Below are 13,040 nucleotides of genomic sequence, written 5' to 3'. Positions count from 1 at the left end.
AAGCAACCCTATTATACTTACGCGAAGTGATCAACTGGAGTGAAACTTGATAATTAACACATGGATAATCAACTCACAATGGTTATCCTTTGCATATGGTATATACCTTCATAAGGAATTTCTTTAATAAGAAGTTTCGCCCTTCCTGTAGGATTACTACGGTAGAAAGGGACATTAAATTACCATTTTATGGCGCTATTAGTTTTTCTGTAAGGAGTCGATTAAGGAAATTGTTACAGCATTGTTATCCTCAAATAGACTTTAGATTTATTTTTGTCATTACAAATATCATAGGCTCTTATTTTAAATTTAGAGATAAAGTGCCTATCCCTCTGTGCTCTAGTATTGTATATATGTATAATTGTTCCAGGTGTAATGCTGAATACATCGGGAGTTCCATTCGGAGCTTTTAGATTAGGATACTTGAGCACCGGGGAGTATCTTTTAGGACTGGATTACCATTATCTAAACCAGTATTCTCGGAGATTAGAAACCATTGTTATAAGTTTAATCATTCTCTGCTGGAATCTGATTTTAAAATTCTGGACACGTATGAATGGTCAGTCAGATTTGAGAGTAATGGAATCCTTATATATAAGGGAGCTGCGGCCTCTGTTAAATAGCAACCTTTCAGCTTGCTATTTAATTGTAAATATTTAATTACACTATAATTTAATTGCACTATACAGTGTTCAATTGTACACTGTATAGTGTACAGTAGGCCCTATAATTTGATTTATAGTTTATACTGGCCTTTTAATTTTATTATAATTTTGTTTAGTTTACAATGTTTTTCCTTTTTTTTCTTATTTCAAGTTTTTGACATTGTATATTATTTTTAGTTTTTATTTAGAACATATAATACATTTTGGTATTCAGTTTTGTTTATTATTTGAGTTTTTATAACATTTTGGTTAGTATTTTGTAATTTTCTTTTATTTTGCTTGTATTTTATATACAGTTGTTGTAGGTGTGAAGCTATTATTTTGTTAGTTGTATTAGCGTTCATTATCCATGTGTTAATTATCAAGTTTCACTCCAGTTGATCACTTCGCGTAAGTTTAATAGTGTGGTTTGTTCTAGTAGTTTTATTGTATTTTATTAATTTTTTATTTAGCTTTTATAATCTGTGACAGTTAATAAGTTTTATTCGTTTTGATCACTTTAAATAGGCTTAAGTGCTTTATTTTTTATTGTCTCTTCTTTTCTTTTGATAGGTAATTATATTAAGTATAAGTTCTTTGTTTAAAAGTTATTTGATTGTGATTTCTGTTTTTTCTTTTAGAGCTGATGATGAATACGAGAAGTATTCGAAACGTTAGGCATTATAAAGTAAAGAATCTGAAAGAAGATGTTCCGTATATCTATGGTTTTCCTATTTATCTTAAAATTAAGATAACATCGATCATCGATCATAAATATTTTATATATATATATATATATATATATATATATATATATATATATATATATATATATATATATATATATATATATATATATATATATATATATATATATATATATGTGTGTGTGTGTGTATACTGCCATTTTGATGCATATTAATACTAGGTGATATTCATGTATACAGCAGCATACATATAAACTGGATAGGTTGGCATTCAGGAGAGCCCTTGGTGAATATTGATTTGAAAATTGGGTGGTTAAGTCATGAAAACTGGTTGCTGGGTGATATAGTGGACGTTGGTTCTTTTGGTTGTCCCGAGCACTGGTTGGACATGTATGTGAGTGAGTTTGGATTGATATAAGTGGAAGCTGCCTCGTGTGAGCCGGTGGGACTTTTGCAGTTTCACTTATCCCTTTGCTCTTATGTTTATGCAATCTCTCTTAAATTTGCAGCCTAAACGTTGGCGAGTAGTTTGTTTAAGAGGTTATGGCTCTCGTCTTGAAGTTATTCGTGAGCAAGAAATACCTAAAACCTGTTGTTGACAGAATTATGGGTACGTTATTCTTTCATCCGAGTAGGGGTGTGAAGGATATAAGATATGATGAGTTGGCTCGAACTCGTATATATCAGCGGTTTGGGTATTTATAATAAATAAAAATTCAAACGAAACCCATATTAGAAAACTATGCGTAGAAGCTGTCAACAATCAGACTCATTAACATCATCGAACATGATTATTAAAAGTTAATCATAATCTATTTTCGTTATGAATATGTCATTTAAACTGCTTATCAACACATTCAGTTCAATTGACATATTGCTGACAAGATATATGACCAGAATTTTTTTACTAAAATGGTGATTTTATTTTCTCCTCGTGTCCCAGGCCGGGAGATCTCTATTTCTTAGGACGACTGAGAAAAGAAAACCTTTGAATCTTATTTTTTGGTGAATTTCGTTTCGGAGATTTTTATCTGTGAATATTGTTTTCTTTTGTAAAATTAGGATCATATAATAAATTTGAAAGGAAATAAAATATTTTTGTAGTTAACGTTAATAACATTTGAAGAAATGAATTTGTAGAAGACCTTTTGGCCCTGTGAGGCATTTGTTATTCAAACGGTCATGTACATACTCTCTATGTCCCTGTCTGCCTCTCTCTCTCTCTCTCTCTCTCTCTCTCTCTCTCTCTCTCTCTCTCTCTCTCTCTCTCTCTCTCTCTCTCTCTCTCTCTCTCTCTCACTCCCTCTCTCTCTGTGCAACCCTATTTCCCACTGCTTTTCCTTTTCCTCCTCTCCTCTCCTCTCCTCTCTCTTTCTTCTTAGTATTCTTCCACTGTCTTCTCTCCTCCGTCTCTCTTCTCTCTCCCTCCTTTTTTCCCCCATTCCAAGCACTCTCACGACGGAGGCAGTACAAATAGGATGAATGAATGAGTTTGCGCGGAGTGGGGAAATTGCAGTAAATAGGAGACGAAACACAATGAATGTCGAAGGGCTTCTCGCTATCGTGATGCGGTTGAATATTTTGGCTTCGAGATACTGGTGATGGGTGGCTCATGCTTCGAGATACTGGTGATGGGTGGCTCATGCTTCGAAATACTGGTGATGGGTGGCTCATGCTTCGAGATACTGGTGATGGGTGGCTCATGCTTCGAGATACTGGTGATGGGTGGCTCATGCTTCGAGATACTGGTGATGGGTTGCTCATGCTTCGAGATACTGGTGATGGGTGGCTCATGCTTCGAGATACTGGTGATGGGTGGCTCATGCTTCGAGATACTGGTGATGGGTGGCTCATGCTTCGAGATACTGGTGATGGGTGGCTCATGCTTCGAGATACTGGTGATGGGTGGCTCATGCTTCGAGATACTGGTGATGGGTGGCTCATGCTTCGAGATACTGGTGATGGGTGGCTCATGCTTCGAGATACTGGTGATGGGTGGCTCATGCTCGGAGGACTGGAGATGTTGATCCTGGGATTAGAGATCCTTCAATTATAGTTTTACACCGTCAGGGAGAAACAGACGAGAAGAAAAAAATAAACAATGTAAAAACTGTGTCCGTAATCACACGCTATTCTCGCATCAGAAACCTGAAGAAAAAAAATTATCGACCATATCGGGAGTGGAGATGAACCTTCCGTCTGTCAGCCCACAGCATCTGCTTTGTTTCGAGTGGCTGGAGTGTTGACGTCTCCCCCGCAGCGCTTTTGACAGCGGCAGAGCCCTCCTGATGTCCTCTAGTAATGAGTCGCTTTAAAGCCAGATCAATAGAGAGCTCCGAGAGTGAAGGATAAGGGCAGAGAGGAACTTGTGAAGGGTGTGAGAAGCATGTGGAGGCCGTGAGTTTCAAGAGATAAAATGAAGAGATACAGGAATACTGCCTCACGAGCAGAGCGAGGTAGTATTAGCCTGCCAGGAAACTTAATATGAGGAAACTTGATAACAAGAAACACGTGGAATTTAAGGAAGAGAGACGAGAATACGAGAAATGAAGAGGACATGGGCTTGAGAGAGATAACAGAAGTATGAATAGGAGAGACTAAGGCGTGTGGAATCCTGATTGGAAACAAATTATCAATAATAATCTTTCTTGTATAGCATGAGAACAGATCAAGAAATCCTTTAAATCATCAGATGAAGACGAGAAGATACGAAGAGAATTAGTTAAAAATGCAAAAAAATGTCAGAAATTTCGGCTTGATTTTTTTCTACCCATCTAAATATATTATCGGGGAAAAGAAAAATAATCCCACTTTGAGTTTAATGAGTTGACTTTTTTAATCGAACTTCAGTTCAATATGATTCTGGTTATCAGGCATTTAATGGATGAACAGACATTTTAATTTTATTTTTTTGCGGTGACTTTCCTTTAGTTAGGCTTTCATACGTGAATGTGTGGGTTGTTTATCTGCATATTGTGTGTGTGTGTGTGTGTGTGTGTGTGTGTGTGTGTGTGTGTGTGTGTGTATGTGTGTGTGTGTGTGTGTGTGTGTGTGTGTGTGTGTGTGTGTATGTGTGTGTGTGTGTGTGTGTGTGTATGTGTATGTGTATGTGTGTGTGTGTGTGTGTGTGTGTGTGTGTGTGTGTATGTGTGTGTGTGTGTGTGTGTGTGTGTGTGTGTGTGTGTGTGTGTGTGTGTGTGTGTGTGTGTGTGTGTGTGTGTGTGTGTGTGTGTGTATGTGTGTGTGTGTGTGTGTGTGTGTGTGTGTGTGTGTGTGTGTGTGTGTATGTGTGTGTGTGTGTATGTGTGTGTGTGTGTGTGTGTGTGTGTGTGTATGTGTGTGTGTGTGTGTGTGTGTGTGTGTGTGTGTGTGTGTGTGTGTGTGTGTGTGTGTGTGTGTGTGTGTGTGTGTGTGTGTGTGTGTGTGTGTGTGTGTGTGTGTGTGTGTGTGTGTGTGTGTGTGTGTGTGTGTGTGTGTGTGTGTGTATGTGTATGTGTATGTGTACTCACCTATATGTACTCACCTATATGTGCTTGCAGGATCGAGCATTGACTCTTGGATCCCGCCTTTCTAGCTATCGGTTGTTTACAGCAATGACTCCTGTCCCATTTCCCTATCATACCTAGTTTTAAAAGTATGAATAGTATTTGCTTCCACAACCTGTTTCCCAAGTGCATTCCATTTTTCTACTACTCTCACGCTAAAAGAAAACTTCCTAACATCTCTGTGACTCATCTGAGTTTCCAGTTTCCACCCATGTCCCCTCGTTCTGTTATTATTACGTGTGAACATTTCATCTATTTCCACTTTGTCAATTCCCCTGAGTATTTTATATGTCCCTATCATATCTCCTCTCTCCCTTCTTTTCTCTAGTGTCGTAAGGTTCAGTTCCTTCAGCCGCTCTTCATATCCCATCCCTCGTAGCTCTGGGACAAGCCTCGTCGCAAACCTCTGAACCTTCTCCAGTTTCTTTATGTGTTTCTTCAGGTGGGGGCTCCATGATGGCGCGGCATACTCTAAGACGGGTCTCACGTAGGCAGTGTAAAGCGCCCTAAAAGCTTCCTCATTTAGGTTTCTGAATGAAGTTCTAATTTTCGCCAGTGTAGAGTACGCTGCTGTCGTTATCCTATTTATATGTGCCTCAGGAGTTAGATCATCCACTGTGTGTGTGTGTGTGTGTGTGTATGTGTGTGTGTGCTATACATAAATGATGCATAATCTTCAGATGCATGTATGCGTATATCCGCATATGGGTGCACTAATATTGTCAGATGCTTATACTCGTACGTTCTTGTGTGAGTGCATGTTTGAATTGACTCGCAATCATTTAGATCTACTCACCAAGCTGTGTTTGCAGAGTCAATCTCTAGCGCTCCACCCCGCCTTTCAGACACCTTGCAGTTTAATTAAATGATTCAGCTCCATTTTTCTAAATATACAAATCAAATTGAGATTTGAGTTAGTTTAAACCACATCGTCCTTCGATCCGCTATATACATAGCTATTTTCAGTATTTAGCAAATATAAACTGGGTTTTGTCTGTACATAATTGACAGTTATATCTGCTCTGTACTTGGATTATATTTAGCTGTAATCGTGCTATACTGAGATTACATTCAACTAGGATTGCATTGTTTGGGATTAAATAGAGACCATTAAGAAGCTGATGTTGTTTCACGCTGATGCTGGGGCTTTTGTTGACGCTGCCTCTGCTGCTGTTGATGACGCTGCCTCTGCTGTTGTTGATGATGCTGACTTTGCTGGTGTTTTTGATGCTGCGTCTGCTGCTGTTGATGCTGAAGTGGTGATGCGGAGCTGATGATACTGCTTTCACTGTTTTTGTTAGTGTTATCATTGCTGTTCCTGGTAATACTGTTATTGGTGCTGTTGTTGGTGAAGGTGCAGCTGGTGCTACTGCTTCTGTCTTTTTAATGCTGCACTGGTGCTGATGTTGTACTGTGGCTGCTGTTATTGCACCTGTCGAAGCTGCATTGTTGCTGATGTCACTGTTGCTGCGTATTTTGATGTTAACGGCAGAGACAATGCCGTTAACATTGTTCTGTTAACATCTGCCGTTAACTCTTGTTCTATAAACTGTTGTGGTTGTTGCTGCTGGCGACGTTACTGTTGCTGGTGCAGACGGTGTTGCTTTAGTGTCTGCCACCACTGCTCCTCTTCCTGCTCCTCCTCCTCCGACACGGAACGACCTGCAGCAGTCGAACAACCATCTGTGTCAGTTTAACAAGCAGGACACTGACGGTCACGAGACACTAACTAATAACCCAGCAGAGGAAAGCAGCCAAGGGTATGTTAACTCCGTTGTTTGCGGTCACCCAGCAGACGGGAGCCAGGGATATATTATGCCAAGGAGGAAAAAATGCAATATTGGTGTTATTTACGGGAGGAGGACACAGCTGCTCAACCAGTTGTAGTCACTGTAAACTTACAGCTGTTATAACTAACACTCTCCTGCTTGTTCTGCCTGCTTGCCCTGACTGCCTACTCTGCTTGATTTACCTGCTTGACCTGACTACTTAACCAGCTCGTTTCCATACCTCTTGTTGACTGTTAATCTTCATTCCTATTATTTTGCTTGTCTGTGTACTCGCCTTCTTGCTTGCCTATCTGATTGCTTACTTGCTTAACCCGGTTGCCTAACTGCCTACTTCGTTACTTGTCTGCCTGTCTGCGTGCTCTACATACCTACTTGAGTGTTTACCTGCTTGGCTCTTTGCCTGTCTGCCTGCTAACCTAAATGCTCACCTGTATTGCTCAACTGCTTACGAAACAAATCTTTGTAGTTCGTTATCTGCCATTTTATTTTCTTGTTTTTCTATAAAATCTGTTACCCTCCATGCCTGCTAATTATTAGCAGATATATAACAAAATTAACAACATTAAAGATTGTTCATTCTCGATGTTTTCATAAAAAAGTTACTGCATTTTTGTAGGTAATCCTTAACACACTAAGGATCTAGGTCAAGACGTTGTAATTTGGATAAGCAGTCTTGATAACAGCTGTTATCAAACAAAGTAATTATGTTTTGTAATTAGTAACTTCCTGCAAGCTTCCAATATACTATTTTTTTGTCACGCGAGTTACACGTTAATTTCCCACTTCGTAATAGAAAAAAAAGTGTTCTTAATGACTAAACGTTAATGCATTATCATATAAATTTAAGGTTTAAACCCACGCAGCTCTACAAGCCTTGATATTCGGTTATATATACATTTAATTCATCCTCATAGGCTAAGAGTTTTTTCAGGCACGCAAGACATTGACTTGTAACACTTGTACGTGAACCCTCTGATTATATTATATTCTCTTGTTCATTCGTCTCCTCTTGAAGGGTGTTTCATATTGATTTTGATCCTGGTTAATGAGAATGATAAGGGGGCGCGAGACACGAGCAACAGAGAATTATAACAGCAAGAAACAGCCCTGAAAATTACCTTTAAACTTTAATTGAATTTGAGATTGTTTGTTGCTCAGGAGTTTATGATCTTAATGCACGTTGACTGGTTAATACGTTTTAGTGTCAGTTACTACACGCTAACTGCCGAGAAAATAGTCGGTAGACGAGGTAAGACAATATGGAATTGGAAATATTATTTTGAGTAGAAGACTCAAAATCAGCGCTTCATATTACAAACGAGCGCTCAATAACACAAACGAGCGCTCAATAACACAAACGAGCGCTCAATAACACAAACGAGCGCTCAGTAACACAAACAAGCTCTTTTCTGAACACACTTTTTCTAAAAATCTTCCTATTTGGTTCTTGCTATTACATGTTATTCTCACTTTCTAGTAATAGGTCTCCTGTTGCTGTTATTTGTTCTCCTGTTTCTGGCATTTGCGTAAACTGTTTCCTGTTTCCTGTAAACTGTTTTCCTGCTGCGTCTTGAGTAAGGCAATCTCGGTGATGTTGATGAGGCCTTTGTTCATTGATGACTGCAAGATGCCTTTATTGCTGGCTCAGATCAAACTCCATTGATTTCAGCGAGGATAAACTGCTATTGGTAAAGGGTGATGGTGCATAGCTGGTTTTGCATCTTTATTGCAGACATTTTATTGACAAGTGTGTTTTATTACTGGCGTTGGTGCACTCCTTATTTATGACAATAGAGCGCTTGTGTATGTGTGTATGTATGTGCGTGCAAACATATCTGCGTGTTTGTGTGTGGTTGTCTTACTCTGATTACTTGAAAATGTATGTCCAATAATTTACTTTTGAACTATTGTTAACATCTGCTAAGTCTACTCTGTTCCCTCCAACCATTCTTTCGTCTTTGTTATTGACTCTGCCTCTATCATTTTTCCATTTCCCATATCCCTCAACTGTTGTTCTCTCTCTCTCTCTCTCTCTCTCTCTCTCTCTCTCTCTCTCTCTCTCTCTCTCTCTCTCTCTCTCTCTCTCTCTCTCTCTCTCTCTCTCCCTGTCCCTCTCTTTCTTTCTCTTTATCGACAGACGTGCCAGAGTCCGCTTGATATTCCATACTCGATATTATCCAAGACCTCAAAATGGACACATCCAAATCCAATCTAGTCTGATTCAGAGCCACATTTGAATTCTACCCCAAAGGCTTCTCTTCATGAATAAAAATAAAGCATAATTTTTTTGTTTGTTCCAAGATACTCTCTCATCTCGCTCTACACCCAATGCTCTCTCTCTGTCGTAGCACTCTCTCTTACCTATCGGACCTTGCTTTCTGTCTTTGGTATTTCGCTGTCCTTGGTTTATTTGTCATTGGTTTATCTGTCCTTGCTCAATCTGTCATTGCTTTCACTGTTCTTTTTCTCTCTGGCCATATTCTCTCTGTTAATGTTCTCGAAGTCCTTGCTTTCTCTTTTCTTATTTTCTGTTCAGCTCTCTCGTCCCTTGCTCTTACTTTATTCTATCTGTCCTCGTTTGGTTTGTCTTTATTTCCTCTGCCTTTACTATCGCTCTTTCCTTGTGAAATGGTTGGGGGGGGGGGGGGGGGAGGGAAGGCAGCTGTGTTTCAACAGCTTTTGAAAGACAGTTTTGTTCTGTCTGTTCCTCAGACAGGAAGCTGTCATTCTAGTGTAACACATGTTATAGATGAAATTATTTATAGATAGAGAGCTCTGTCCTCTCCGTGTCTGAGTGGGATGGGGGTGGGGGTCGACCCAAGTCAATTTTAGACCCTCTTGCATTTTATGTGTTAATCATTGCATTTTATTTTATATATTTACATGCCACCAGTGTCAGCCACGACTCTGAACCAGACATATGCTAACTCATCAATGAGAAAATATATTAAGGTCATACGTTGGACTCGAACCCCGCATCCCTGGATTCCACAAGCACATTCACTACCGATTGAACCAGTATGAGCTGAAAAGGTAACATAACCAGAACTGCCTGTCTTCGTATTATCTAATAGTTGTATAACGTACTTGTGACTTTGTTTGCGTCTAGTCAACCTTTTATGACATGAATTCGAACCTAAACAAATTCACTGGCGAGACGCGCGGCGGGTGTGTTATTACTGTGCTATCATAGACTCCTCTCACTAGCGTCATCTACTCGCTATCGTTATTTTTCTTACTATCGTCATTCGCTTATTATCGTTTATCTCCCACAATCGTATCTCTCTCTCTCTCTCTCTCTCTCTCTCTCTCTCTCTCTCTCTCTTCTGCGGCTGCCTTTGGCGGCTGAGAAAGTCTCTTGGTAATTGAGTTTAATGGTATGCACAATAGCCATGAAGAGTGGTGCTTATCTTGCTCTCAGGTTTTAATGTAAACGTGCATGAAATAAGGTCATACGCAGGGTGGAGAACAGTAATTAGTGAGGCCAGCGGTGTTGGGAGGTACCCACATGTTGATGCAGTGGCTCCCACTAAGCACTGTAAAATTATTTAGAGTTTTACGTGGTTGGAATTTATAAAATAAAGCATTCAAAATATTAAGATATTTATTGTCACAGTTATGAAAGAAAAGTTGGTGTTCTAAGTTGATTGTGATTAAGTAAATGGTATTGTTCGAAATTTTCAGTGAATAAGTAGAGTTCTAAATTCAGGGTCACTAAATTGCGCTTCCTTGTTTAGCAGCTAGAATGTTCTCCCTTCAATGGTCGTTAACTTAAGTAATTAATTTAGGCTAAGTAATATTGAACTTACATAGACAAAAACTTGGTTCACATATAATTTAGAATGACGCATGTCGGCGCAATGTTTACAAATAATTTTTGTAGAAGAGGTAATTATTTTAACGAGGTATACACAACACGAGCTCTCAGAGTGATTAAAGTGAATGCACAATGAGCAGGGAAAAACTTTCATCTTCGTGGCCTTAACAGCGATCTCGCTAATTTAAAATCTTTAGATGACTTGCTGTAGACTGCTTATGGATTGTAGCTTGTCTCATATGCAATAATTTTCTGGCTTTTTCTGAAGCCTTGCTTCACCAACTGAGGTTGACTTGAAGTTCCCTCTGAAGAATACATCTTGATGTTTATTGGTGTAGGAAGACTATAGGAAATTACTGGGTGCATGTGATATCTCCTAATACCTGATTCACAATGCATTTTGAAGTATTTTCTGATGATTAAAATCTCTTAAGAAGTGTGTGATGGAGCAAACGAAGGAACGATGGAGAAAGCAAGGAGCAAGGGAGTGAGAGAAAGGAAGAGGGAGAGTAGGTAGGATTAAGAGAGAGAGGGGAAGGGAGGGAGCGAGAGAAGTTGTGAGAAGGAAAAGGAGAGAGAGAAAGGGTGGGGAAGGGAAATGGAGTGAGAGATTGATGGAGAACAGGAAGAGAAGGAAGGATGGAATAATGAAGAGATAGAGGGAGTAACAGAGAGAAGAAGGGAGAGCGCGAGTAAATGTCAGAAATATAGAGATAGGTGAGCAAAGGTGGAGGGGAGTTATATATGAGAAGTTCTACACAAGCCTATGTGCATTTGTGGACGAATTTTTGCAGGACCTGTGAATTAGCTGTTCATACATGCGTTATCAGTACGAAAATCGGAAAAAATCTGATCCAGTAAGAATTCTCCGCAAAGAACTGGCGAAAATTTAAAATATATATATATTCTTAAAGGTCTCTTTAACTGTGTAAAACTCGTATGATAATTACAAATGTAACTTCCTTTATGTTGCGAAACTTTATATTATGTTCATAATTCATTTCTAACAATCTATAAATTGACCTCAGAAACTATAGATTTTGAGCTGGGTCAAAAAAGGGGTCACATATATTATATATATTTTGAAATAGTTTAATGAGTAGGGTATAGATAAAATAAAGCACCAATATAAAAATAAAGCACAATGCATGGTTTGCTGGCAAGCAATGCAAGACCTATGAGTTCAGATCCCAATTACATGGGATGTGTTCAATGGGAGTGTGACCCGGGCTTAAACTGTTGATGTTGAACATCAACAGTTTAAGTTGATGTTTGAATACTGTGTTTCTCTGAATACTGTGTTTCTGAATACTCTGAATACTGTGTTTCTCTAAATTGTTCTTCAATATTTGTACTGCTTATGATACTACATATTAACATGAAATTGTATAATCATATGTAATCATGACATCTATGTAAGTTTCAGGCGATGAGTCACAATAACGTGGCTGAAGTATGTTGACCAATCCACACACTAGAAAATGAGGGGACGACGACGTTTCGGTCCATCCTGGACCATTCTCAAGTCGATTGTCGACTTGAGAATGGACGAACCGAAACGTCGTCGTCCCTACATTTTCTAGTGTGTGGATTGGTCAACATCTATGTAAGTTTAATCATTAGTATTTTAACCATTTATTATAACATAACAAACGATTCATCCTATTTCCCCTTCAGCTTTATTCCGCACATAAATTGTGTTTATTGCTATAAACCTATTTAGTCCAGCGAGAACTGTTACGTCTGGTATAAATAGTAAACATTCTTTTTTGTAATTCTCATTATCAAAACTTGTTATTTTGTAAAATCCGCTGACTCTGCCTCCTAACGCAAGTTAGAGTCCATTGTAGATTAAGTAAATAGTTGTTTGACATCTTCTTTAATATATATTGGTTGAATTCTCTTTATAATTTGTTAATATATTATAAATCTTTAGGATCTACATTATTATGACACATCGATAGAACTAATAGTTTTGCCTTTTTATCAGATAATTAAGCTAAGCTACAAACTAACATGAAAACATATTTTGAATATGAATAAATTAATTTTTTTTATGTTGAAATTATATACTTCAATATTAAAATATTACAAAACACTGATTGGCGTATTTTTCCATTTTAGCCATAAAAATATCAATTATTTATTTATTTCTTAGGTATAATTTATTAACAGCAACACTGTGCTAATGCTACATAAGTGACATTTGAGTTATTCCCGTCGTTATTGTACGTTTAATAAGAAGCTTTTCATAAGGTATGTATTAGATTTGAATTCTGTATTGCATTGTACTATCCTCCAAAAGTCACAATTACATACCACGTGTAGGTCCGGCAATCAGTGATTTAAGCACAGTTGTATACTATCGTTCATCACTGTCATTACCCTCATTGTCGTCACAGTAATTACTGTTGTCACTCTCAACAATACTGTAGTTCAAGAAGTCACTGTAGTTGCTGTCATCAATATCATCACTATCATCTCTGTAACCCTTGTAAACACTCATCACTACCATCACTGCAGCCACTGTCGTCACT

The 13,040-nt window shown here is 38.4% G+C and overlaps 1 protein-coding gene across 1 annotated transcript; it reads left to right on the top strand.

Annotated features, from left to right (window-relative positions):
- Positions 1 to 2,963: 2,963 nt before the first annotated feature.
- Positions 2,964 to 3,407, top strand: LOC138358358 (uncharacterized). Its single transcript, XM_069316196.1, has one exon. It carries the CDS (start codon positions 2,964 to 2,966, stop codon positions 3,405 to 3,407), a length of 444 nt encoding a protein of 147 aa, XP_069172297.1.
- Positions 3,408 to 13,040: the final 9,633 nt, after the last annotated feature.

This window comes from Procambarus clarkii, chromosome 83 (assembly GCF_040958095.1).
Source record: "Procambarus clarkii isolate CNS0578487 chromosome 83, FALCON_Pclarkii_2.0, whole genome shotgun sequence".
Classification (NCBI taxonomy): Eukaryota; Metazoa; Arthropoda; class Malacostraca; order Decapoda; family Cambaridae; genus Procambarus; species Procambarus clarkii.
Note: the sequence above shows the minus strand (reverse complement) of the source record. Positions and strands in the feature narration are given on the sequence as shown.

What these genes read in the sequence shown, in the direction of transcription:
- LOC138358358 (XM_069316196.1), top strand. Translation starts at nt 2,964, where the DNA reads ATGCTTCGAGATACTGGTGATGGGTGGCTCATGCTTCGAAATACTGGT.